Consider the following 26,875-nt stretch of genomic DNA (forward strand, 5'->3'; position numbering starts at 1 on the left):
AAATTCCGGTAATACGATAACTTAATACAACAGTTCCAAAAGGATGAGATGATTCGCTAAAGATGTAACAAGTAAAGGTTAAATATTTTAGTGTTGCCTTCGTCTCTAATCTCTGTCTCTATACGCTACTGTGTTCTCCTTTCACTCTCTCTCCTCGAGCAACTTTTCTGAATCTTTTAAAAGTTTCTTCTTTTCTTTTTCATGAGCTCTTTTTGGGGTTTCATGTTTCCCGAGCTTATCTTTACTGTAACCAATTTACTTTAAACTAAAGCTCGTGTTAGCTTCTTCTTCCTTTTTCTTCACTCTCTCTCTCTACTCTCTACTCTACAAACCGACTCGGTGAAATGCTCTAAAGAAGCTATTTTTGTTTTCTGGGTCTGCGTTGTTCCGCCGGAAAATACTGCTATTGATTATGTTTCTCGGATCTGAGTTGAGTTGAGGCTATGTACTAAACTGGATTGCTGTTGTTGGGTAATTTAGGGTTTTGTGAGAATTGGTTGCTGAAAAGAGGGGAAGAAAGATTCTCGGATATTCCGAAGATTACTTCTTTTTTTGTATGTCGCTTCTTTGCTGGGGAAACTTGTATGTGAAGGGATATATGCGTTGAACGAATAAGCTTAAAGCCGGATTTGCTGTCTTTATATCTCTCCTTGCTTCTGCTAATAATGTTTTGTTGTATCTTCTATCTCTTGGGAAGACCAGTTGAATAAGCTATGAGCCTTTCGTACTTGCTAGTGATCTGATTAACAGATCAAAGCAATGACTGAGAAGCTAGATTTCTCTAAATTCCAGGCCCTTTAGTACCGTTGTTCTTACTGCTATCAGTTTACCTGAGCTTTTGGAGGAAGAATTTAGGGTTTCATTATTTTATCAAGTTATGGAGGATATAGGATTGGTTAAGCAGGGTTTGGTATGGTTGCAGTCTCAGAAACATTTGTGCTCATGGGTTTGTGCTGCAACTCAATGTTTTGGGGAAAAGACAGAAGCTTTGGCAGAGCGTCATTGGCCACTAGTGTGCAGTGGATGTGGGAAACTATTAGGTTTACTTAGTTTATCGTTTCTTTACTGGAAAGACTGCATTTTGAGGGGTTTCCAGTCCAGTGCTAAATTTGGTTCAGCTGCTTTGCTCCTGATAATGTGGAGTTGCTTCCTTAGCTTGACTTCAATATCTTGCTTGGTTTATGTTCTGCTCGGTATGGTAAGGCCTCTAGACCCCTTTGAATTCTTGATTCCGAGTTCTATATCTTTAACTAGTGTAGATTTCTGGGTGTGGCGAGAGTGAGCACCTGAGCAGTGAGCTGATCTCGTATTTGGCCTTGGTTTTATGAGGGAGAAGTAATATTGAAAACTATCTTGGAGACGAAACACAGAAAGGCGATATATTGTTCTTAGAAGTTAATCCCGCAATAGGTTTTTGAAACTTTCGTTAAAATTACATTTAACTTGGAGATTTGGTTGCAGGTGGTATTGACTATTGAGTTATGCATAATTGAGTTGAGTCTTACCTATATTTGCTTTACCATCGCAGGCAGCTGCTGGTGCTGTTGTAGTGTACTTAGGTCGCACTCCTGGGATCTTCATTGTAGGACTATTTGGAATTTTGATTTTGTGGATGTACGCTAATTTTTGGATCACCGGACTATTATTTATAGTTGGAGGCAAGTGTCAATTTTTCTTTTCCAGAACGTCTTATTATGATATCATAGTTATCTTATTGCTATGTTTGTCTCTTTCCCATATTTGAAAAGCTTATTGATCTTTCATATAGTCTCAATGTCTCTTGTTGTTTGAATCAGGTTATTTGTTCTCATTGAATCATGCGCGGGTGGTGGTTCTTATGGCGACGATGTACGCAATGTACTGTGTCAAAGCCAGACTTGGATGGCCTGGAGTTATTCTCTCGATGAATCTTGCATTCTTGTCCAACGATATATTTATTCGGCTTCTTCAATGGTGTGATAGTGTTAGTGAAAAAACACAAGCGGAGGAGCCAAAGAAACCTGAAACTGTAATAGAGGAAGAGTTTCCAGGAGAGTTTGAGTATTCTTCTGTTCCTGTTGAAGAACCAGAGAAAAAGGTACATGAAGATAAGTCGTCCACTAAGCCAGCATCACCATCAACTGTTGTTAATAACATGAAGGAAATTTCTAGTGTTAAGGTAGTTAAAATAGAAACAGATTCAGCTGATGAGATGAAAAGAATACTTCATAGTTTGAATCACTATGAAGCATTGGGAATCCCTCGGTATAAAAAGATTGATGCCGCATTGCTTAAGAAAGAGTATAGAAAGAAGGTCAGTTTCTTGGCTTCTGAGCTACCTGTGCTAATGAATTAAATTATTCTAATTTTATCTGCTGCGTTTTACTTTACATAGGCAATGCTGGTTCATCCGGATAAGAATATGGGAAGTCCTTTGGCAAGTGACTCATTCAAGAAACTTCAAAGTGCTTATGAGGTTAGTCCTGAAAAAATGGATCCGCGGCTAGTAGTTTTCAGCTTAGATTTTGCTCTATTTATTTGCTATTTTGAATACCCAGACATGGAAGGTTGCATTTGCAGGTTCTTTCTGATTCTGTTAAAAGGAGAGATTACGATGAGCAGTTAAAGAAAGAAGAATCTAGGACCAGGAGTGTATGTCAGACCTCGCATGCTGCTTCTCATCAGGTTAGTTGAAGTAATCTGTGAGATTTTGTGCGTGCTGTGTTGTTCTATTGTTTTCTAATAAAAAATGATGAACTTATTTTCTCATTTCTTTAGAATGTTCCCGACTATCGATCAGAAGAGTCAAGGCGCATACACTGTACGAAATGTGGGAATTCACACATTTGGGTATGTACCAACAGGAGTAAGGCAAAGGCGAGATGGTGTCAGGTTAGCCAACTCACACTTCTCCTTGCCAGGCATTATGAGTTCAAATTCCTCTGCAGAACATTTAATGTGTTCAATCTGTTATAGGAGTGTGGTCAATATCATCAAGCCAAAGATGGTGATGGATGGGTTGAACACAAAGGGACTCTGGTATTCGAGAAAGCACATAAGGTTAGGCTTTTCAGTTTTTTCGTCCGAGTTTTTTTATTGGTAATAAAAAAATTAATCGTTTTATATCATGTGTTGTAGATTGAAATACCACGAGCTTTCGTTTGCGCGGAGGGCAAAGTCTTTGATGTCTCAGAATGGGCTATTTGTCAGGTTGGTGTTTTCATTCATTACCGGTAACTCTCTGTTCAGAATTAGTTAGACTAAGGCAGCTCGAGAGTCCAAAGGTTTATTTTCGCCGCAAGAGATCAAGATAACCATTTTAAAACTTTTCTGTCACTTGATATATGTATACTTTATTTTTAATGCAGGGAATGGCTTGTAGACCAAACACACATAGACCAAGTTTCCATGTGAACATGGTTGGTTTAGAAAAGGCAACCCAGAGATCAAACTCGAGCAGGTTCCCTTGGGATCTTGATGTGGAGATGATGGATGAGGATGAAGAAGAGTTTGAGTTATGGCTTCAACAAGCTCTAGCTTCTGGCCTCTTCTGTGAGACATCAAAACGCAGAAAAAGCTGGAGTCCTTTCAAGTTAACCAAGAAACAATCACGACGAACATCGACTTGACCCACCTGAGAACAACACAATTAACAGCAAGGGATTTCATGGCTTGTTCTTTCCGACAATGAGAAATGAGCGAAGACATTAACGAATAGTCTAAAGAGGAAACAACTTTAAAAGGTGCCAATGAAGAAGAAAGGGACGTGGAAGCATGAAACAAACTCTTTGAAAATCATTTTTGGATCCCTTCTCTGTAAATAGAATCTATGCATCTATGTACTGTGATGTTAGAGTTTCTCTCTGAGAAATCCAAAACTATGTAACAAGATAGTTTATTACAATTAAATTTCTGGAAAAAACGTTTTAGTTAGATAAATTTCTGAATAAGAACACATAACACACAAAAAAAGCTTTCACTCATGTGGTATCTTAGCCACAATTTTAAATCTTAATTAAGATCCAGATCTTAGCATAAATCATCAATTACCATTTAAATTAAATAAAAAAATACCAAATATTAAGCTAAGAATGAATATTTTGTTGTTGCATTGTTCTAATATCTAACCGGAGCTGGTTTTATTACCAAAAAATTTCCCTCCTCGGTTCAACTGTTTGTCTTGTCTGTTAAAGTGTTAATTCGAGATTTTCACTACATCACTACTTCAATTGTGGATGCTCGAGTGAGAGATTTGCAATTCCCTCTGGGACATTTATAAAGCTTTTCTCTCCTCAAAAATTTCAAAGTTATTCTCGGTTTCTGGGTAAGCTCGGAAAAGAGAACCTGAACCCCCATTTTTGATTTGCCGGAACGATTCGCCCAGAAGAGTAAAATAAAATAAAAACCCTAGAAAACTCGTCTTGTAAGTGTTACGTCTCTCATTCGTTTCTTTTTCCCAATGTTACACTGAAACTGTCACATTGAGGAGTTTAGGGTTCTAGGATTTTGAATCTGTGCGGTCTCTGTTGTTTCTTTCCATTTGCAGATTCTACGTTCTTCCTGGTTCTAGGAGCAATTAGACGAAAGGGTTGATGAGGTCTTCGTACTCAAATAGCTGCTGTATAGAAATATAATTGTAGTGTATAGTAGAGAGAGGAGGAAGGTAGTGAAATGAGTAGGCTATCTTTTCGGCCCCGTCCATTGGACATACACAAGAAGCTTCCAATTTTGAAGTCCTTTAAAGACTTTGAAGATGAAGAGAATCCTTCTTCCATTACTAGAAATTCTCAGTTGCTGCGTATATCGTCTGTAGAGGTTGACAATGAGGTACTATTTCTCAAGGTTATCTTCTGTGTATCTGTTTGGATGTGAAGTTGTAGAGTGATGATTTTAAGTTTCTTGTTTTCGCACTATCAGGTGCAGCCCCAAGTGCCTACCAAGAAACTGATTCCAGAGATACCAACACCTCAGTATCTTGTTGTGGATACATATGAAAGGGACTACTCTAGGACTTTTAATCAGCCTGCTTCATATTTACGCGCAAGAGGGGGTAACCGCAATCTCTTAAATTCATTTTCGGGATTGCTATCTTCTAGCTTGGAGAATGAAGATAATCTGTTTTGCAGCCCGGGCTGAGCTTGGAGAGTTTGTGGAGTATGATCTTGACAATGACGATGATGACTGGCTTTATGAGTTTAATCAAGAGACGACGATTCTCTCACCTGAAATGTAAAGTATCCAACCACTTATTTAGATTTTGTTACTTGTTTTTTTTTTGGTTTACAAATTCCCATATATCTTTTCTTTTTTTTCTGCTGCCTTGTACCCTATATGCTTTACATATTAAGTATTGATATAGATTGGATTATCCAGATTTCTATGAGTTTGTTGTGTGGTAGATAGATTGCTCTGGACTCTAAATTATTCGTCTCTCTTTTTTAGTGCCTTCTATTTATTTTGGGTTTAAAAATGATTGGATTTTGCTATAGTGCAAAAACCATATGATCAAGTGGAAACTGAAAGAAGAATTAGTTATATCTGATATGCCCCTAATATCAAGTTGAGACAGTGCTCCACTTTTCTCTTTGTTCTAAAACAAAATCTTCTTCCCGTAATCTTGCTAAATTACTTTTGGTACAGGCTTGAGATTATTATTTTTAAACTAGAGGTATTGGATCATAAGGCGCGGGAAAGAGCTGGAGTTATTACTCCTACCCTTGGTTTGCCAGTTCCAGTGCTTTTGCAGTTTGATGCTGCTATTGAGGTATACACTTAATTTCTTTTCTTCATTACTTTTTATTGATATTTGATTATGGAAGTTAAACTGAGAAAAAAATGATGATGCTTGATCAACTAGTTCTCATCGTAGTAAATCATCTTTCTTCGGGGACTGCTTTCCGAATTATGTCATTATACTTTTCCCCACTGCCTAGACAGTAGAAGGAGCATAGATCTAGTATTAATAACTATATTGCATCCTCTAGGAGGAGTGTGTTCTTCTGCATCTATATTTCTTTCGGGGAGTGTGCCATATCTTTTATACTTCTGGTACATAATTTACTTAGAGGCTTATATTAAAATTGTTCTATTGTGCGATTTCCAATTTTTAACAGGCGCTGCAATCTTTACCCATCAAATATGGAGTTTTCCAGGCTATATACGGTTATTGGAAAAATAAGGTTTGAGATCAACCACTGAGAGTTTTTTGGATATAATTGTTTTGTAGTTTGATGATAGTTGATTTTTTTTATGAGAAGCTATGAATGGCTCTTTGGGCATAGGCCTATAAAACTAACTAACCTAGTTTAGTTTTGTGTTCTCTTAGCGTGAAAGATGGCAGAAGCCTATTTTGCGGCGTTTACAGGTATTCGTCATTTGGACTGGTCTCGATCGTACATGTGGAAGAAATGAATTTATTCAGAAATTTACTGAAGAAATGAGCTAATCTTGGGGTCCTTTTTGTTTGGAACAGCCTCCACCACCAGTCAATGATACAAATCCGTACAATGTGTTTAGGCCACGGGAGAAAGCTCATAGACTACACACAAGAAGGGTAGGCTCTCTTGCTGTCTTTAGTTTATCAATTTCCTTATCTTACATTTGTGGAAAATGCACCATAACGACAAGAGTTGACCTTCAGATGCAGCGGAGAGAAAACAGTGCGCAGTCATTTGAAAAGCTTCGACAAGTAAGGGAAGACCTGAATCTGTGTTCAACTTCTTATAATCCTTTGAATTCTCAAATATGTTCTTCTGTTCTGGGATTTGTTATTACCAGGTCAGGCGCAATCTTGACCAAGCAAAGACCATTCTAGAAGCTCTAATCAAGGTATTCATTATTGTGTTTATATTTGCGACTTGAGTGTAATTTTATTCTTTATCTTAAGAGAAACCTGCATGCTCCATAAGTATTAACTTAAAAACATGTTACCTTTATAGAGAGAAGAAAAAAAGAGAGATTTCATGGCAAGTGAGGTTAGCCTTCAGAGAATCCAACTTAAATATAAGGTACTTCTCTAAAATTTGTATTGCGTGTTCTTTTGTAACCTGGCAGAATTGTGCATTTCGATCTCCTCCCTGATTCATTTTATTTTTTTGGGATTTTGATCTGGATTCAGCACGAAACTGAACTCTTAGAAGATAGTTTGGCTCTGTCTGGGTTGCCACTCTCGACGTCTTACAGATTTGGCTCAAGCGAAGATGAATTCATGGACTCGGATGACCCAACCACCACCCAAACACTCTCAAGGCCTTCCTTTACCCCTCATCCTCGTTTCAACCACTCAAATCTTGCTCGAGCTCAAGCTGGGAGCATAAAGCAAGAGGCAAGAAGGCTTGGATGGCTCCACAAATTGGTAATTCGTTACACCATCTTTGTTGTTAGTTGTAATAGAATCACTTAGGATCATAAGATAATTACGTCCACTGTTGTTTGTTTCTCTGTAGAACCCTGATGAGCCAGTAATGCTGTTCACAAAACCGCTGGTCCCCGATAAACTGGCTGCTGCGGGAATCATCCCTCCAGTGGATTCAAGAAGCGGAAGAGCTCGATTTCAAGGAAGAATTGGTCGAGGGGGTCGGATTGTATTTGATAGATGGAATCCTCTAATGCAAACCCACATTAACTGTGGCAACAGTTTCTACATAGCACCATAACATCTATATACAGTTCAACTAATTTTCCCTTCAATTTTTTGTTAAATAAGTTTCCCCGTTAGTTCCTTTCCCAATCAGCTAAACTGTTTGTATCTCTAAATTTTTTTGTATTCTTTTGGTTTTCCCGGTTAATTGAGCAATCTCGGTCTCCGTTAATCGGTTTCGATCTGAATTTTTGGTCTGGTTAGAGACCACAGAACACTTTTGGGTAATGGTCTAGTTTAGTCCACGTCTTCAGAACTCGGTTTGTTTAATGGAAATGGCTCTCATACCAAATAAAAACCGGTTTGATTTAAGGTTGATATCCCGGTTATTAGCTGACTCGAATTGCGTTGCCCGTCTTATTCCAATGACCGTGAATCACTTTTTATATAGCAAAAGAGGCATCGTGTCAATGTTCATGTGAGATCGAACGTTTTCTGGGTTCCTGCAGAAGATTTACATCTTTGAGTATCGTATTTAGAGGTTTCTGATGTTTTTTTTTGTTGGTTTATCTCTTGTTAAATTCGTATCTTCTCTGATTAGGCGTTTCAGTTAATCGAATTTATTCTCTCTCACCAGGCACTGCGAAGAAGAAAGACCCAAATTTGATATTTGGAGTTGTATCGATGGCTTCGTTACTGGCTCGTAGGTCGTTCAATGCTCTCCGAGCTCGACATCTCGTATGAATCTCGTTAGCTCTTTTTTTTTTTTTTTTTTCAATTTATGGCGATTGTTTTCCTAGAAATGCGGCATTTCTGCTTCGTAGTTGATATTTGTTCCATTCTGCATCTATTTCTTTTTTTTTCTTAGCGTTTGTAGAATCTGGAAATGGACATCAGTAGGAACTGGCGTGAATCTGTTAAATTTTGACCTACTTTTTGTCGTCCTCAATGTGAAATACGAATTTTAAGATTTAGGGATTTAGTTTGTTGTTAGAGTTGATTCTACATGTAGCTGAGAGGGGAAATTATAATAATTCACTCTCGTGGAGGCTTAATTATTCCTATAGATCTTTACTCTTCCTTTAATGTAGAATGTGTAGCCAAAATGTTCTTATCTCACCCAGTCGCTGCGTATACAAGTACTTTAAAGCGCCGTGGTAGTTGGCTTTTACTTTATTTAGCCTCACTTGGTGGGTATGTTATGGAATTCTTCTCGGATTCTAATATCTAACATCTGCATTGTCTTCGTTGATAGGCTATTTCAGGGCAAGCTTTACAGGGATCTCATCTCTGTAGGCTACAGTCTCGTGCTATATCTTATGGAAGCAACAAAGGTATACTTTCTTGCTGCTGTTTGGGTTTTCTTGGTTAATTAGGCTATGACTTTTCAGGCATTTAGGTTACTAACGCTTTGCCTCTTGTAACATGTAGATGATCAAGAAGCTGAGCAGCTTGCTAAAGAGATCTCCAAGGACTGGAGTACTGGTAAGCTATTTGATCCAGACACTTTTCTACCTTTTTACTCTCTTAGCTTTCCGTTATAGTTACTTCCATCTACTAGTGTAAGCGATTCCTGATATTTCTTACTTTCAGTCTTTGAACGGAGCATAAACACCTTATTTCTCACTGAAATGGTCAGGGGTTTGTCGCTGACCCTCAAGTACTTCTTTGATCCAAAAGTTACAGTGAGTTGCACTCTTACCAGACTTTAGTAATTAGGTTCAAAGAAACATATTTTCAATTCTGAACTTTTATCTTGTGTGCAGATCAATTACCCTTTTGAGAAGGGTCCATTGAGCCCTCGCTTCCGCGGTGAGCACGCTCTTCGCAGGTATCCAACTGGGGAAGAACGCTGCATTGCCTGCAAACTATGTGAAGCTGTGAGTTTTAAAATGCCTATACTTAAGAATTCGTACTATAGCTTCACACAAGATTACCTAAATTCTGATTTTTGATGGGTACTGGTCTTTATTTCATCAGGTATGTCCAGCTCAAGCAATCACAATAGAGGCAGAGGAGCGGGAAGATGGGAGCCGCAGAACCACTAGGTCACCCCTTAAGTTCCCATTTATTAATCATATGCTTTTCTATTTGCGGCTGTCTTGTCTCTCTGGTTCTATACATGCCATTGTGTAATGATGATTTGGAACTGTACAGGTATGATATCGACATGACAAAGTGCATATACTGTGGTTTCTGCCAAGAAGCTTGCCCTGTTGATGCAATTGTTGAAGGACCAAACTTTGAGTTTGCAACTGAGACACATGAGGTCTGCATAAACACTTGATAGAGACATAAAGAGATCCCAAAATAAATAATGATGATTCCATAAATGGCATTCTGATTAATTTTGGTGTGCAGGAACTTCTGTATGACAAAGAGAAACTTCTTGAGAATGGAGATAGGTGGGAGACAGAGATTGCAGAGAATCTGAGGTCGGAGAGCCTCTACCGCTGAAGATATAATCCGAATGGCATTTGCCTAGTTCTTCAGAAAAACTTTTTCGGTTGCTTCTGTTTACACAAATAAATAATGCTTCAGATTTTGCACTGTTATCTGTATTGCTTGTAAGTTCATTACCGATGGTAAAACCGAATTTGGTTTAGTTTCCGGTTTGAGCTGGACCGTACATTATGGTTTATACAATACCAAGAACTTGGGAAATGAAGTACTGAATGATTCAGTGGTATTGTTTGTTACACAGTGTGTGTCGGTCGGCAAACAAAGAAATGCTAGTATATAAAGAGAAACGATGAGTTGGTCAAAAATGTAAATATCTAACTGCCAAGGTAAAGTCGTAAATTATGAGACTGGCACGAACATGCATAATTGATAACTCCGAATCCGAGACTCTCTAAATGACACGAAACCCCCTAATTCGAAGGTCCAGCTCAGGAACTTACCCGATTAGGAATTTCGTCTAAAATTAGCATTTCTCCTCTTCTTTCAATTACTTGTCGGTTTCATCATCATCATCTCTTTACGAGAGAGATTGCTCATTTCATTTTAGTTTTATTCTCTGGTCCCGAATGACATTCCGATTCGGGTGCGGTGTGATGACTCTAATCGCATGTTACCTGATAAAATTATTTGAGTGAGGTATGATACAAATGGTTTTGGCAAGTGATTAATTCTTTACATTTTAGGTTTATTCTAATCGCACCACACAAACAAACAGAATTTAAACGCTACGTTTATGTGCGTCAAGTTTTATGTATGTGTATATTTACCAATATACCTTCAATTATTTTTACTATACATAATTAACCATATTTTAATATTTAATAATTTAAAAGAAAAAATCAACAAAATAATATGATTAAAATTCAACAAAATAATAGAAATCACATTTTTGTGGAAAAACGGTAAATCAAGTTTTTGGCGGATTACGTTATTGGCGAGAAAACGGAAAATCACATTAATGGTAAAAAATCATGTTTTTTGGAGATAAAACGGGAATCGCGTTTCTGGCAGGAAAACAGAAAATCGTATTTTTGTGAAAAACCTGAAATTGTATTTTTGGCGGATATTATGGAATAAAATGGAAAATTATTAGTTATATATTATAAATTAAAGTAACGTAAAAGAAAACGGAAATTTCAAAAAGTATATTGTAATAAAAGGTTAATTTGGTAATTTTCATAAACTATTCAAATTGCATTGTCATTTACAATACAATATAACTTAGCCACATGGCACCCGAAACACATCTCCATAAATAATCTCTAACTAATAGCATCGTTCGTATCGCTCCCACACTCAAATCGTAATCACACCCAAATCGGATTGCCATTCCGAGTTGCGAGGTTATTAAACCACAGGGATTTAGGATTTGATTTCTAATCCAACTTTACTGCACCTTTCTTCTGTGGTTGGAAGAATCAATCATGGTAATCAAAGGTAACGTCTTCGTCTTTGTGATCTCGTTAGGTAGAATCTTTCTTTCTGGGATATGATCTTTGTGGTGGAAGATTGTTTCTTTCATTTGAGTATCAATTTGAAGGTTAGATATATGGAAGTCTAGGTTTTATCTGGGGATATATATATCTCAATATTCTTTTTTTTTCTTTCTTCTCAATATGCTTATATAGTTGCTACTGATGATGTTTGGCGTTGGCGTGTGGCTATAGGGCTTTCACATAACACAATTTCTCTCATGGACAATGGTGTTTTGCCAATTCGCCGTAGCATGCGGGACCTTATGTAAGCCTTCATTTTCACTCGTTCCTCTTTCACTCTTTTTAATTTGTTCGGTTAGTTACTACTGCTGTAAGCTTGTATTATGGACTGATTTAACATGGCTGGAAAAAGTAGGCCTTTTTTTTTCTGGTTTTGTATTCCTGCATATATCTGATTTGTTTCTTACGACACCAATAACATCTTGAAGTGTTTCTGCTGCTGAAATGTTTACTTATTTAAATTCAAGTCATGTCACTTGTTATCGTTGACTAATAATTTGCCTCTGCGTACATGTTTACCTTAACCCTTGGAGAGTTCCTTGATGGCTAACCTCATGGGGGCCGGGAATCGTTTCTAACTGATCTTACAATCTTTTCAGCTTCATCAAGCTAGAGAAGCAAAATCCCTTTCCGACTGATGATGCATCAAACTCAAAGGCCAAGTGTTTAGATATTGCTAAACGCTTAGAGGAGCAACTTTACAAAATGGCTGTGACAAAGGTATATCAGATATTTGTTTACTTGATTAGTAGTAATTAGCATTTGGGATTTGATTTACTGATCAGGAGTTTCCAACTAATTAAACAAGATTGGTTGATGCTTTGTCACTGAATCCAGCTTGTTAATTTGCTTTATGTCTTCTTTCTAACTGTAACAACTTACAGGAGGAGTACTTGAACCAGTCAACCCTTGAATCTCGCTTGACAAGCTTATTAGCAAATGGCAGGCTACTCCAGGTCCAGGAGTCTCTTGAAACAGTGATAACAGCTACTCCAGGTCTAGGAGTCTCTGCTGCACCCACTATGGTACATATTGTACATTGTATATTTAATCATGATTCATGAGCTTAGACTAACTAAAGAGGCTTACATTCCTTATACTACACATTCTAAAACTTTGTGATGTTCCAGCAGGACAGTGAGAAGAGAGAATCCGAAGTCGGTGAGCCTTGAGGAGCGTTGAAGATTTATCAGAAAGGTCTTTTCCGACTTGTTTGGAAACGTCTTCATTGCTTATGTTACAAGGAAAGCTGATATCATATATTTGAACAATAAAATCGTAGCTGTTGCAGTGTTACTGTATTTGATACTTGTAAGATCGTACTTACCAATGGTAAACACAAGCTATGATTTGTTTCCTGTTATGGTTTTGAATTTGAATAGTTTTGTTACTACTCTTTTGGTAAATCGGAACAGAAAAATATAAGGTAGCTAGTAGTATAAGTTGTGAATACTGAAATTAAGAAAGAGCGAAACTACAAGGGTGAAGATTTAAATTATTAGAAAATATGATCGGACGGACAGAACCGCATCTATCTCTCGTTGGCTTTTCGATTTTCCCCCTTGGTTTAACTTTTGACAGGTTCCTTAGATGATTTGTATTCAGACATAAGAAACATAAGGTAAGTGTAATTTAATGTGTCTTTTGTTATACTCTTTTTTTTTTTTTTTTTTTAATAGTAACAAAATCAAAACGAAAAATCCCTAAAAAGGAAAAGAAAAAAAAAATCAAAATCCCCAAATCGAGTGAGCGCCCGAAAAATCCCTCAATTCGAAGAAACTCCGACTGCGGAAAACTCAAAACAATTTGTCGACAATTCATTTTTATCCTCGTCTTCTAGGTTTTCGCTCTACCTGGGATTTGTGTCCACTTTGCTTGTTTGATCCTAAATTTTCTCCTTGGTAATTTTTTTCCGCCTGGCTTGTGTGAGTTCACACGTGCGATATCTGCTGTTGAGTGATTTTTTATTGCAACGTTCTACTGGTTTTCGAAGATTCGATCATCGTAATCTCTAGTAACGTTTTTGTGTTTGTGACCTTTGTGGGGGTGATACTGTTTGCTGGGTTCTGCTCTTTGCGGCTCAAGTTTTCTTCTTCGTGAATCAATTTCAAGGTTGGATTGAATTTTCTAGGTTTTTCTTTTTATATATATATATAAATATACTCGGGCTATTGCTCCTCTTGTTTTCTGCTTTTCGTAATTGTTACAATTTTGTTGGTTTTAGCTATTGGGCTTTGAATCATAGTGTTCAATTGAATTGAGATAAAATCATGTCACTTGAGTTTTATAATGAGTAAAGTGATTATTGTAAGGTGATAAGAGCTGCGACACGGAGATCATCTGAAGAATCAAATTAAGAGCAGGAGATGAACTTTCGATCATCTGGATTCTCGGGGACAGAAGAGTTATGCAGTGCCTGTTAGTGCTAGTTGCAAGAAGAATTAGGACAAGGCGACGGAAATTTAAGAGATAACATGAATGTTCAGGCGCAAATGTCGGGACAAGTATCGGGGCAGGTTCCTCCAAACCAAGGGACAATGCCGCAGAATAATGGCAACTCTCAAATGCAGAATTCAGTTGCTGCTACTGGTGCTGCTTCTACTGCTCCCGCTGCTGCTACTGCTGTAGGGCCTTCACGAAACATCGTTGGTGCCATGGATCATGATATTATGAAACTTCGACAGTACATGCAAACTCATGTGTAAGCCTTTCAATTTCAGCTATAGCATGTCTATGAGTTGTGAATTTGTTTCCTTCATCTTGCACTGCTTGTCTGTTAGTTGCCGCTGTGTTATATAAATTGAGTTAATGCTGTCTCAATGTGGGCTGGGAATGATCAAACGTATTTACTGCTGTGGCTGCATTATGGCTTATCTGCTTCTTTTCTTAAGAACCGAGATTTTAGTGTTCTACTTCTTGAGATTTCTTGATGGTTATTGCATAGGGAACTATTTCACACTGATCCTTCTTGATATTCCTTCCATTCTTTCCAGATTTAACATGTTACAGCAACGGCAACCATCTCCAGCTGATGCTGCATCAAAGGCAAAGTATATGGATGTTGCTAGACGTTTAGAAGAGGGGCTTTTTAAGATGGCTAGTTCAAAGGTATACCAAATAGAGGAAAAATAATTGACTGGTACCTAGCATTTAGGATTTGGTTTACTGGGGATTTCCAACTAGATTGGCTGATGCTTTTTGACTTGTTACCTCAAGTTCCAGCTCTTTCACTCATCCTCACTTTAATTCTTTCTTTTCGTTTGTGACACTTTCCAACATGTACTACAGGATGATTACACGAACCGATCAACCCTTGAAACTCGGATTACAAGCCTAATAAAAGGCAGACATATGAATAACTACAATCAGCGACATGCTAATTCTTCTTCGGTTGGAACGATGATACCTACTCCAGGATTCTCACACACTGCAGGTAATCCCAATTTGATGGTTACAACCTCTGTTGATGCTACAATAGTTGGCAACACCAACATCACAAGCACAGCCGTGAACACTGGAAACCCTCCAATTGCTGGTGGCATTCATGGAGGTTCTTTTATTAATGTGATCATAAATAATTTTTCCGGGAGATTTTTCTTCTCATGTTTCTCTGACACCTTAAAACTTGTTTTCAGGTAATATGTCTAATGGATACCAGCATTCACCAAGAAACTTTTCTCTTGGTTCTGGAGGGAAAATGGCATCCATGGGTGCTCAAAGAAGTACTGGCCAGATGATTCCTACACCTGGGTTCGTTAACAGTAGTACTAATAACAACAGTGGTGGATTTTCTGCTGAGCCCACAATGGCACCTCAGTCTCAACAGCAGCAACAAAGGCAGCATACTGGTGGTCAAAATAGTCACATGCTGTCCAACCAAATAGCTGCTGGCCTTAGACCTGATATGCAACCAAAGCCATCTGGTGTGGCCAATAGCTCTGTAAATGGTGGTGTTGGAATGAACGAAAAAAGTGTAGACTCAGGTTCATCATACACCAATGCATCCAAAAAGCTGCAGCAGGGTAACTTGCCTCTGTTTTTTTTGTTCTGTCCTGATTATTCTATTTCACATGTATGGTCATTTTAGTTTGGCGATTGTGAATGAGTAGTACATACCCGTCAGAATATTGAAAGTGTGTTTCATTTTTCAGGGGAAGGTTATAGCACAACAAATCCTGACCCCGTCCATGGAGCTATAACATCAGTTGGGACTCCGAAAAATGCTCAGAATATCAATACAGCAGCTTTTCAATCTGCGTCCAGAGTTAGTTCTTCTCAGGTGAGCAATCAGTCAACTTCACTTTGCATGCAACACTGGAGAAAAGTTAAACACTTATCACACTGAGTATTCAGAGTTTCAATCTTCTTTCCTTATTATCTGCAGTCAAATCAACAAAAATTTCAGCAACCGCCTAATCGATTCCAGCAACAACCAAATCAGATTCAACAGCAGCAGCAGCAATTTCTCAATCAAAGGAAATTGAAGCAGCAGACCCTGCAGCAACATAGATTAATAAACAATGATGGCTTGGGAAAAGCTCAGGTGGAATCTGACATGATTACAAATGTGAAACATGAACCTGGAATGGAGATCCAGAGTCAAGCTATGCACTCCCAAGCATCTGAACAATTCCAGCTTTCTCAGCTCCAGAATCAGTATCAGAACTCTGGAGAAGACTGTCATGCAGACGCTCAGCCTCTTCCAGTCAAAAGTCAGAGTGATATATGCACATCACTTCCTCAAAATAGCCAACAGATTCAGAAAATGCTGCACCCGCAGAGTATAGGTACTGATTCTATCAACAGTTTCAGCAATCTTGCTGTTGGAGTAAAATCAGAATCCAACCCACGAGGTCAGTGGCCTTCCCATTCTCAGGAAAATACTCAAATGTCTAATGCTATCTCAAGTGAAAAGCACATTCAGCAGGATTTCCACCAAAGAATTACCAGAATGGATGAAGCTCAACCTAATAATTTGACTGATGGGCCTGTTATTGGTCAAAATCATACTTCTACTATATCAGAATCCCATAATATGCAAAATTCTGTTGGTACCACATATAAATATGGAAACGTAAGTCACGATCCAAAGTTCCGAAATCAACAGAGATGGCTCCTGTTTCTACGTCATGCACGGAGTTGTAAACCACCAGGAGGGAAGTGCCAAGATCGAAATTGTGTAACCGTTCAGAGACTATGGAGTCACATGGACAATTGTTCTGAACCACAGTGTCCGTATCCTCGTTGTCGTCACACAAAAGCATTGATTGGCCACTATAAAAACTGCAAGGATCCTCGGTGCCCAGTCTGTGTGCCTGTGAAGACCTATCAGCAACAAGCTAATGTGCGTGCCCTGGCCCGTTTAAAATGCGAAAGCAGTGCAGTGAGTTCAGTGAATAGATCTGTAGCATCAGATGATCCACTATGCGCTAATGCTGGAGCGGTTTCTGGTGCCCCTCGTTGTGCTGATACTTTAGATAATTTGCAACCTTCAGTTAAGCGATTGAAGGTGGAGCAATCTTTTCAACCTGTGGTCCCTGAGACCGAAATTTGTAAACTCCCCATTGTTTCTACTACAGAGGCAGATTTATCTCAGGATGCAGAAAGAAAGGATCATAAGCCATTGAAGACAGAGACCGTGGAAGTTAAAGCAGAAATTCCTGATATTTCTGTTCAAACAGGATTCAGCATTAAAGAAATGAAAAAAGAAGGTGTTGAAAATGTTCCCAAGCCTAGGCTTGTTAGTGAACTAGGTAAACATGGTTTATCTGGTGAGTCGCCAAAGCAAGAAAACATCAAAACGGAGAAAACGCTTGAGCTGAAGAAAGAAGATATCGTGGACACTCCTGAACGTGCATCAAAATCTGGAAAACCTAAGATAAAAGGTGTTTCTTTAACTGAATTGTTCACTCCCGAACAAGTGAGAGAACATATCCGTGGTCTTCGTCAGTGGGTTGGCCAGGTTTGCAATTTTATTTACTAAAATTTACAGAGAAGCAAGTTTTATCATATATATTCATATTTACTCTTTGTTGGATCGCTTTTACCGTGGTTATTTGTTAAAGATTAATCTCTAGCTATGTGATCATAGATGAATACCTTTTTTATTAATTTCCATGTGTCTGCAGAGTAAAGCCAAAGCAGAAAAGAATCAGGCAATGGAGTATACGATGAGTGAGAATTCCTGCCAGTTATGTGCGGTGGAGAAGCTTACATTTGAGCCACCACCTATTTATTGTACTCCTTGTGGTGCTCGAATCAAGAGAAATGCAATGTACTATACTGTCGGAGGTGGTGAAACTCGGCATTATTTTTGTATTCCCTGTTATAATGAATCCCGAGGAGACACTATTCTCGCTGAAGGAACTTCAATACAGAAGGCAAAACTTGAGAAAAAGAAAAACGATGAAGAGACTGAAGAATGGGTTAGATTATCCACTCATTAGAGTTCTATTGTTTTTTGCATCCCATTTTGTAGATTTTTCTGAATTTTTCTATTGCGTTCCATGTTTTTTTGCAGTGGGTCCAGTGTGATAAATGTGAGGCTTGGCAGCATCAAATATGTGCTCTCTTCAATGGGCGGAGAAATGATGGGGGGCAAGCTGAGTACACCTGCCCAAATTGCTATATAGTTGAGGTGGAGCAAAATGAGAGAAAGCCTTTACCTCAGAGTGCTGTTCTTGGAGCTAAAGACCTGCCAAGAACGATTCTGAGTGACCATATAGAGGAGCGTTTGTCTAAAAGGCTGAAGCAGGAAAGGACTGAGAGAGCCAGGGTTCTAGGAACGAGTTATGATGAGGTAACCTGGTGGTGGACATGTAGAAGGTTTAAAATCTCATGTGATTTTGCATTCGAGTCTTATCTTCTTCTATGGTTTTTTGAAGTGCTACTTCACTGGAAACGATAGATTGAAGCTTACTGGTTGGTTACTCATCGTTTATTTTTGTTTTACTGGCACTGACAGATTCCTACTGCTGAATCCCTTGTGGTTAGAGTTGTTTCATCTGTTGACAAGAAGCTCGAAGTCAAATCTCGATTTCTCGAAATTTTTCGGGAGGATAATTTTCCGACAGAATTTCCGTACAAATCCAAGGTATGAAACTATGAATGATCGACCCACACCATCATTGTATTTCCTTCATGTCCATAATTTTTGGATTCCTCTTTTGAAATAATACCTTTCCCACTACACATTTTTGTATCAGGTGGTTCTGTTGTTCCAGAAGATAGAAGGTGTAGAAGTATGCTTGTTTGGGATGTATGTCCAAGAATTTGGATCTGAATGTTCTTTTCCTAATCAACGCCGTGTTTATCTCTCGTATTTGGATTCTGTGAAGTACTTTAGACCTGATATTAAATCTGCTAATGGAGAGGCTCTGCGCACTTTTGTTTACCACGAAATTCTTGTAAGTCCTGGTTTTTCAACTAAGATATGTGTGCGCTTCTAAATTACATGGAAAAATTCAAGATCATTGATGCTTTTTTAGATTGGTTACCTGGAATACTGCAAATTGCGTGGTTTCACGAGCTGCTACATATGGGCTTGTCCACCACTGAAGGGTGAGGACTATATTCTATATTGCCATCCAGAAATTCAGAAAACGCCAAAATCTGATAAACTACGGGAATGGTCAGTCCAATTGCTTTTGGTGATTTTCTCCATAAAATTCTTAGGAAGAATCCTTTATATACTCCAATTGCTCCTGGTCGACACAGGTACCTAGCAATGTTGAGAAAAGCTGCGAAGGAAGGAATTGTTGCAGAAACTACAAATCTATATGACCACTTTTTCTTGCAAACTGGTGAATGTAGAGCTAAGGTTACAGCAGCTAGGCTCCCTTACTTCGATGGTGACTACTGGCCAGGTGCAGCAGAGGATATCATATACCAAATGAGTCAAGAAGATGATGGTAGAAAGGGAAATAAGAAAGGATTTCTCAAGAAACCCATTACAAAAAGAGCTCTTAAAGCATCTGGCCAGTCTGATCTCTCTGGGAATGCGTCCAAAGATCTGCTGCTAATGCATAAAGTAGTCGTTTCTTTCCATGCCCTTTTCCTTTTCTGCATATCAGTTTAAGTAATTCTGTTCTTTCTTTTGGTTTTGTGTTCATGTTAATATTATTTCTGTATGTTTTTAGCTTGGTGAGACCATTCATCCAATGAAGGAAGATTTTATCATGGTTCACTTGCAGCATTGTTGTACACATTGCTGCACACTGATGGTTACTGGAAATCGTTGGGTTTGCAGCCAATGCAAAGACTTCCAGTTATGTGATGGGTAAGAATTGTCCTTTCTCTTCTGCTGTTAACTTTTTCTCTCTTTTTGGCGCTTTTGTTGCTGTGACTTGGTTTGTATAACTTGGAAGCTGTGGTAATTATCTTCGTGGAAGAGACTAATTGGTAAACCTATGTGTGCTTAATCCTGATAGAGTGCTGAAATCTATAAAACGTTATTCTACCTTTCAGGTGTTATGAGGCTGAACAGAAACGAGAAGATAGAGAAAGACATCCTGTTAATCACAAAGATAAACATAAACTGTATCATGTAAGTTGCATTGGTTTTTTTTGGGTCAGGTCCTGAGAAGAGGTTCCGTTATTTAGTCTCATGCGTTTCTGTATTTTTTTGTATCTCACAAGATAGTGGTTTTGATACTGTAGGTTGAGATCGGCGATATTTCTGCGGATACTAAGGACAGAGATGAGATACTTGAAAGTGAATTTTTCGATACAAGGCAAGCATTCCTGAGTCTTTGTCAAGGGAACCATTATCAGTATGACACACTGAGGCGGGCAAAGCATTCTTCCATGATGGTGCTTTATCATCTGCATAATCCAACTGCTCCTGCCTTTGTCACAACATGTAACGCATGTCACCTCGATATTGAAAGTGGTCAAGGCTGGCGCTGTGAAGTTTGCCCAGACTATGATGTGTGCAATGCTTGTTACAGTAAAGATGGCTGTGTTAATCATCCTCACAAGTTAACAAATCATCCATCACTAGCTGATCAAAACGCTCAAAACAAAGAAGCTAGGCAATTGCGGGTCTTGCAGGTATTGTAATATTCTGTTTTTTTCTTTTTCTTTTAAATGGTAGATCTTCTTGAAAAAGCTGCCCTCTTCTTTTCCTGCTTAAGGCAGGCTTCTTCTGATTTGAGAAAATGGATGGGCTTAGTTAGTCATATAGCTCCAAAATGTATCTGAAATGCTAAAGTTTTTATTTATCTAAAATATGCAGCTCAGGAAAATGCTCGATCTCCTCGTGCATGCGTCGCAGTGTCGTTCTCCACATTGCCAATATCCCAATTGCCGCAAAGTAAAGGGGCTATTTCGACATGGTCTCCGTTGCAAAATACGTGCCTCAGGGGGTTGTGTTCTATGCAAAAAAATGTGGTATCTTTTGCAACTCCACGCTCGGGCCTGCAAGGAATCCAAGTGTGATGTACCTCGATGCGGGTAATCTCTTTAACTTCTGTCTAACATTTTGTAGTTGATTTCTTTGTGGGATCATTCACTATTTACCCTCGCTTTCAACACTTAAAATTGAAAGTCTATCTATCTTTCTCTTTCCTGGAGTCATGGTTATATCATACCACATCCGAAAATTGCAACCTCAACAAATATTTTTGGATGGATATATGAGAACCCGGGCATAACATGTGGTAAATCTTTATAAAACTAATGGTCCATATGATTTGTATTGATCATTGTATATCTCTCAATTCAGGGACCTAAAGGAACATCTGAGAAGGTTACAACAGCAATCGGATTCACGGCGCAGAGCTGCGGTCATGGAGATGATGAGACAGAGAGCTGCAGAAGTCGCTGGAACCTCGGGTTGATTAATTTGTATATACTAATTTGATTTAGGATCTAAGCAGAAGTGGGAATGTAATCTTCTTCCGAAGGTTAAGAAGATGAAAGCAGGTGGTGTCTCTGAGCTCCACTGGAAGAAGACGAAGGAGAAGTGAATAACACCAGCTAGTGAAGACACATAAGAAGAAAAGAAGCAAACCCTATAACGGTTTAATTTAGATGGATTGGTATTTAACAGACACAAATCATGGAGTGGTGATTAATTGGGGAACAAGCGCTTGTGTAACTTGAAGAGTTTCTCAGCTAAGTTGCCAGTGAAGCAGAAGAACCTTCGTCGATGCTAACTTATGATCTGGGTTAGGTTGCAGACTCTTCGATTCAGTTCAGTGGCTTGATTATATATACATACGCTCTGTGTCTTACTGCCTTTTTCTTCTTCTTAGTGTTCTCTTTTTTGTAGCCTGGTGGTACATTATGTAAAATACTTTTATACCTTTGAAGAGAGAGGGGAGGGGTGTGGTAGGAATGTAATATATACAAATATATGAGTAGGGACGTATAGCTTGCTAGGCGAGAAAGATGGAGAGAGTGTCTAAGGCTGCTTCTCTTACATTTTTGGGTGAACCTGTATTAACATATTTTTCAGTTCGTTCGTTAATTGGATTAGGTTTTTGGTTTATTAAGCTCTGTTTTATTTGACGCTTACATGATTCATATATACATATTCTTTTTCTCGAAGGAAGAAATAAAATAAAGAAAAGAAGAGGAAAAGCGAGAGTGTACGTGGCTACTTAATTGGCTCATAAGTGATATCACTGTCCGATACACAACAAACCAGATTCTGTGGTCATCTTCTCTTCTCACTCCTCTCTCTCTCTTCTTCTTTCTTCTTTCTGATATGTCAAAGTCTTCCGATCCAACCATTTCTTATTCTTCTATTTTTTTTCTCTAGTAATTACATTTTCTCAAACGACAAAACAAAAATTGAAAAATCTCACTTTCGTTATCCATTTCCAATTTTCGACCAAGAAGAGTCTTTTCCATGACAGTCTAGCATGCAAAAGATTCATCAATTTAACAAGTGTATGCATTTTATAATTATTAATTATCCAAATTATTTACACGATTTTTTTTTTCAATTTTTTTTTTTTCTTTTTTCAAAATTGTGTGCTCTGTTTTTGTTGCAGAAGCAGAGTTTCAAAAGACAATGGTGGGTAGTATTGTTGGCAGTAACATGGCGGCGACTGATGCGAGGTTTCTAAGTTCCAATTTTGGCAAAAGTTTCAGCATCAACACCAGAATCCACAGATTCCATGATCGCTCCCAAATCGTAATCCCTAGAGCTCAATCTTCTTCTCCGTCTCCAACTCCACCCTCCGACAAAAAGAAGACCAAGACCCGACCCGGAACCACAACTACTAAGGAAAGCGAAGAGACGTCGGCGAAGAAACTCGACGTAGCTCCGCCTTCAGCTCAATCACCACCGTCTCCGCCGACACTGAAATTGGACGATGTGAATCCCGTGGGATTAGGACGGCGATCGCGGCAGATCTTTGATGAGGTGTGGCGTAAATTCTCTGGATTAGGTCAGATGTCGAGGACGACCCGACCCGATGAGCAGGAGACTCTTGACAGTCTTCTCATTAGAGAAGGACCTATGTGCGAGTTCGCTGTTCCTGGCGCTCAAAACGTCACCGTTTTAGTCGTCGGAGCTACTAGTAGAATCGGCCGTATCGTCGTCCGTAAACTCATGCTCCGTGGCTACACCGTTAAGGTTCAATTTCATTTCAAAATGCTCATTTATATAATGCTCACAAATCTGAAGATTAATATAATATATATAGTATTGGACCGGTTGGTGTATTTTTATGCAAATGCTTTACAGTTTTCAAAGATTTGAGGTTATTATGTTTAGGCACTGGTGAGGAAACAAGATGAGGAAGTGATGAATATGTTGCCAAGGTCAGTGGATATTGTGGTTGGAGATGTGGGTGAACCGTCAACGCTCAAATCCGCAGTTGAAAGCTGCAACAAGATCATCTACTGCGCCACTGCTCGCTCTACTATTACTGCAGACCTTACCCGGGTTGATCATTTGGGTGTATATAACCTCACCAAGGCTTTTCAGGTATTAACTAAGTTTTCCACGTGATCGTTTCGGGGTCTTTGTTTTGTTGAGCACTGAGTACTCATTCCTATGTATTGTTTTGTTTATTTGCAGGATTACAATAACAGACTAGCTCAACTAAGAGCGGGTAAAAGCAGCAAAAGCAAGCTTCTAATTTCTAAGTTCAAGTCGGCTGAGTCACTTGAGGGTTGGGAAATTCGTCAAGGAACTTACTTTCAGGACACAACTGCTAGTAAATATGATGGTGGAATGGATGCTAAGTTCGAGTTCACAGAAACTGAGAGAGCTGAATTTTCAGGTACACACTATCGCTTCTGAGAATATGCCAATACAAAGTTTTTACTTTTGATGTGAGTATAGGGTACAGTGGTTTAATCGGGTTTTAAATGCAGGTTATGTTTTCACCCGCGGAGGGTATGTTGAGTTGTCGAAGAAACTTTCACTTCCACTGGGTGCCACTCTCGACAGGTATTGCGTGATTTAAAAATGCATCGATCATCCTTACTCATCCCAGCATGTTCTTTGAAATGATTTTAGCATAGAAACTTAGAGAATGGGGATAACTTGCAAGTAGTATTAATGAAGTTTCTAACACCGTCTAAAACCCAACTAGCCTTAGCTTCCTTTTTGTGCTTATGCTTCCAATATGTATTAGCCTTACCCGTCTTTTTGTGCTTATGCTTCTACACATATCAATAGGTATGAAGGCTTAGTTCTTTCGGTTGGTGGGAACGGAAGATCTTATGTTGTAATCCTTGAAGCTGGTCCAACATCAGATATGTCTCAAAGCAAACAGTACTTCGCAAGGATCAGTACCAAAGCAGGATTTTGTCGGGTATAAAAAGCGCATTATCAGTCTTGCTAATTAATCTGACCCCTTATCCGCTATTTATCTGGCTAAAGCTTTGGTTCCTTGGGCAGGTAAGAGTGCCATTTTCAGCTTTTCGTCCTGTTAACCCAGAAGATCCTCCGCTAGACCCTTTTCTCGTTCACACATTGACAATACGTTTTGAGCCTAAAAGACAGGTTTGCTTACTCTTTTCAATGCTTCAGCATTTGTTTCTAGTGCTTGATTTGTTTAATCATTAAGACATTAACCTAAAACTTTCATTCCGTGGTGTCTGAATATCGCAATCTTTTGGGGTTTTTCCTCTTTCAGAGACCTGTTGATGGACTTGCGGCTGCGCAACAAGATCTGAGGAGCTTTAGCCTTGTATTCGAGTACATAAAAGCTTTGCCTGTAAGTACTCCAACTTAATTTCTACATGCTGAAGATCATATCATATAGAGAACGAAAAAACAGGAATTGTATAGATTTCAACTTCCCACATTTTTTTCTTAGGCCGGTCAAGAAACCGATTTTATTTTGGTATCATGTACTGGTTCGGGAGTAGAACCCAACAGAAGGGAGCAAGTCCTCAAAGCTAAGAGGGTAAGTATAATTTGGCTGAACACACACATTATAAAACTCTTGAATATTGAGGCTACGGAATCTCAGGGATTTGTGCCAGTAAGTTGCATATTTTCACATCTCTCTGACTCTCTCTCTCTCACTGAAATTTTCAGGCTGGTGAAGATTCTTTGAGAAGATCAGGCCTTGGATACACCATTATTCGTCCTGGTCCCTTGAAGGTACTGTTATTTGAGTTCCAACTAATTTGCATGTAGATGGCTTTAATAACAACTTTTCTGATACAGGAAGAACCAGGCGGCCAACGAGCTCTGATATTTGATCAAGGAAACAGAATTTCTCAGGTTAGTTTCAATCATGAAACAGAGAAACTCAAGCCATTCTCTGGCCGAGCTAACTTATTAAAATGCCTAATTCTCTCTTTCAATTTCAGAGTATTAGTTGCGCGGATGTGGCTGATATATGTGTCAAGGCACTACATGATTCAACAGCGAGAAACAAAAGCTTCGATGTGAGTGGCAGTTCATAAAAATAGCTGAAAAGATTCAATCATTGACATATAAAGAAGATATTACAACATGGATCTCTCACATTCTTCTATTGGTTTTTGCAGGTTTGCCATGAATACGTTGCTGAGCAAGGATTAGAGCTTTATGAGCTGGTAAGAGGAATCACCTGAAATATGAGTCACATAGCTTCATAATCATATCATCTGATAAGAGTTTCTCTCTGTCTCTCTCAGGTGGCTCATTTGCCAGACAAGGCCAACAATTATCTGACTCCGGCTCTATCTGTACTTGAGAAGAACACATGAAAAGAAGAATCATTGATTTCATTTTGTCTATTGTATTCATCTCAAGCTCCGATAAGCGTTACATACATATATACATACGTACATGCATAACTTGTACATACAAGAATCTCTTTTGTCCATTGATTTCTTATATTCAACTCTAAATTTGTGTGCAACAAAGACGATATGAAAAGAAAAAAAACAAAGACGATATCAGGCCTAGAACAAAAGTGTGAATCTCAGTATTAAGTGAGTAATCAACATATTAAGCGTACACCATCTTCCATCATAAGCAAACATAAAATTTCAAATGATACAGAAATCTTAGGATTTTTCTTATTCATCTTAGATTAACTTGTACGCTTAAGAAACAAAAAACTCATCAAAGCTTTGAGAAAGGTTTGGCGAGAGAGCCGAAAAATGAAGACGCTGGAGACACATACGGCAACTTTCCTGTGACTTCGTCTCCGGAGCTATCTTTTGATTTTCTCTCATCTTCTTCCTCTCCTTTAATGGCTTCCTTCTCAGCATCGTCCACTATCTGCTCAGAGACATCAACATCATTCAGACAAACAGAAATACCCAGCTTTGTATATCCGGCTAATTTATAAGTTCAAAAACCAAACCTTTCCGGTGACGTCTGGAGAAACAGAAGGGAGAATAACAGTGAGATGAGTTTTAATCCGGTGCAACGCGTCTTTCGTCATACCCTGAGCCGCTCCGGCGAAATCCTTAATCACACCTTCTAAAAACTGTTTAGTGTTTTCTAGCGACTCCGAGGGAACCGAAGCAGCGGCTAGTTTCTCTAATACTTTATCCTTAACAGATGCGAGATTCTTCATCCCCAACAACACCATCGTCTTGCTCTGCTTCTCCCCTTCTTCTGAATCAGATGATTCCACAGTGTTTTCGGGGTTAGGCTTCTCTGAGATTTTGATCGCGTGGTCAGGAGAGTATAGCTTCCCCTGTTCCACGTTTTCGTAGCGTTTTGTAGCGATTTTGATCGCGTGGTCAGGAGAGTATAGCTTCCCCTGCCCCACACCGTCCGACGCTTCTACGCCGTCGGATTTCGTGGAGGAGAGTCGGTGATGATGATTTTCCATCTTGTTCTTGACGGTTAAAAAGTCTCTCTCTCTTTTGGGGTTTTATGAGTGTGACGGAACAGAGCAAAGCCACTTAAATTCTGGTTTTGTTTTTGTTTGTTTCCCGGCAA

General features: G+C 38.8%; 7 protein-coding genes across 9 annotated transcripts; 6 read left to right on the forward strand and 1 right to left on the reverse strand.

Annotated features, from left to right (window-relative positions):
- The first annotated feature begins 113 nt into the window (after positions 1-113).
- LOC17900654 lies at positions 114-3,918 on the forward strand. The gene is made up of 9 exons (XM_006307099.2): positions 114-1,198; positions 1,529-1,658; positions 1,797-2,293; positions 2,375-2,455; positions 2,560-2,664; positions 2,758-2,871; positions 2,956-3,039; positions 3,118-3,189; positions 3,348-3,918. Exons 1-9 carry the CDS (start codon positions 878-880, stop codon positions 3,606-3,608), a joined length of 1,665 nt encoding a protein of 554 aa, XP_006307161.1. The 5' UTR covers positions 114-877; the 3' UTR covers positions 3,609-3,918.
- A 267-nt stretch (positions 3,919-4,185) lies between these two features.
- Positions 4,186-7,835, forward strand: LOC17899634. The gene is made up of 13 exons (XM_023790013.1): positions 4,186-4,402; positions 4,526-4,806; positions 4,897-5,029; positions 5,106-5,208; positions 5,620-5,743; positions 6,093-6,158; positions 6,305-6,343; positions 6,452-6,532; positions 6,620-6,667; positions 6,757-6,807; positions 6,918-6,986; positions 7,097-7,333; positions 7,425-7,835. The coding sequence occupies exons 2-13, from the start codon at positions 4,651-4,653 to the stop codon at positions 7,632-7,634; spliced, it is 1,317 nt and encodes a 438-aa protein (XP_023645781.1). The 5' UTR covers positions 4,186-4,402; positions 4,526-4,650; the 3' UTR covers positions 7,635-7,835.
- A 154-nt stretch (positions 7,836-7,989) lies between these two features.
- Positions 7,990-10,257, forward strand: LOC17900927 (NADH dehydrogenase [ubiquinone] iron-sulfur protein 8-B, mitochondrial). Its single transcript, XM_006305519.2, has 9 exons — positions 7,990-8,099; positions 8,196-8,296; positions 8,814-8,892; positions 8,990-9,043; positions 9,152-9,243; positions 9,325-9,438; positions 9,539-9,606; positions 9,716-9,827; positions 9,920-10,257. Exons 2-9 carry the CDS (start codon positions 8,243-8,245, stop codon positions 10,013-10,015), a joined length of 669 nt encoding a protein of 222 aa, XP_006305581.1. The 5' UTR covers positions 7,990-8,099; positions 8,196-8,242; the 3' UTR covers positions 10,016-10,257.
- Positions 10,258-11,275: 1,018 nt separating this feature from the next.
- On the forward strand, positions 11,276-12,910 carry LOC17896878 (histone acetyltransferase HAC12). Of its 2 annotated transcripts, none has more exons than XM_006303369.2 (5): positions 11,276-11,458; positions 11,689-11,761; positions 12,117-12,237; positions 12,402-12,542; positions 12,648-12,910. In XM_006303369.2, the coding sequence occupies exons 1-5, from the start codon at positions 11,446-11,448 to the stop codon at positions 12,687-12,689; spliced, it is 390 nt and encodes a 129-aa protein (XP_006303431.1). In that variant the 5' UTR covers positions 11,276-11,445; the 3' UTR covers positions 12,690-12,910. The 2 variants fall into 2 exon arrangements, with proteins under 2 accessions (XP_006303431.1, XP_006303430.1); XM_006303368.2 differs by having other exon boundaries at positions 12,651-12,910.
- Positions 12,911-13,210: 300 nt separating this feature from the next.
- On the forward strand, positions 13,211-22,013 carry LOC17897292 (histone acetyltransferase HAC12). 2 transcript variants are annotated; one of them, XM_006306520.2, is made up of 18 exons: positions 13,211-13,629; positions 13,830-14,218; positions 14,511-14,625; positions 14,806-15,067; positions 15,153-15,539; positions 15,669-15,796; positions 15,902-17,479; positions 17,646-17,942; positions 18,038-18,316; positions 18,482-18,610; positions 18,723-18,923; positions 19,005-19,147; positions 19,234-19,546; positions 19,656-19,795; positions 19,984-20,062; positions 20,176-20,568; positions 20,753-20,970; positions 21,242-22,013. In XM_006306520.2, the coding sequence occupies exons 2-18, from the start codon at positions 13,992-13,994 to the stop codon at positions 21,354-21,356; spliced, it is 5,004 nt and encodes a 1,667-aa protein (XP_006306582.1). In that variant the 5' UTR covers positions 13,211-13,629; positions 13,830-13,991; the 3' UTR covers positions 21,357-22,013. The 2 variants fall into 2 exon arrangements, with proteins under 2 accessions (XP_006306582.1, XP_023633222.1); XM_023777454.1 differs by having other exon boundaries at positions 13,212-13,629; positions 14,806-14,950.
- A 175-nt stretch (positions 22,014-22,188) lies between these two features.
- Positions 22,189-25,820, forward strand: LOC17900643. The gene is made up of 14 exons (XM_023777455.1): positions 22,189-22,413; positions 22,518-23,104; positions 23,246-23,458; positions 23,552-23,756; positions 23,851-23,926; positions 24,158-24,293; positions 24,380-24,484; positions 24,618-24,698; positions 24,801-24,890; positions 25,025-25,090; positions 25,157-25,213; positions 25,303-25,380; positions 25,483-25,530; positions 25,612-25,820. Exons 2-14 carry the CDS (start codon positions 22,538-22,540, stop codon positions 25,681-25,683), a joined length of 1,794 nt encoding a protein of 597 aa, XP_023633223.1. The 5' UTR covers positions 22,189-22,413; positions 22,518-22,537; the 3' UTR covers positions 25,684-25,820.
- Positions 25,821-25,927: 107 nt separating this feature from the next.
- Positions 25,928-26,820, reverse strand: LOC17897244. The gene is made up of 2 exons (XM_006306485.2): positions 26,289-26,820; positions 25,928-26,203 (listed from the first exon to the last, which is right to left on the reverse strand). The coding sequence occupies exons 1-2, from the start codon at positions 26,763-26,765 to the stop codon at positions 26,045-26,047; spliced, it is 636 nt and encodes a 211-aa protein (XP_006306547.1). The 5' UTR covers positions 26,766-26,820; the 3' UTR covers positions 25,928-26,044.
- Between the last annotated feature and the right edge of the window lie 55 nt (positions 26,821-26,875).

The sequence above is a fragment of the Capsella rubella genome, unplaced genomic scaffold (assembly GCF_000375325.1).
Source record: "Capsella rubella cultivar Monte Gargano unplaced genomic scaffold, Caprub1_0 scaffold_1, whole genome shotgun sequence".
NCBI classification, from domain to species: Eukaryota; Viridiplantae; Streptophyta; class Magnoliopsida; order Brassicales; family Brassicaceae; genus Capsella; species Capsella rubella.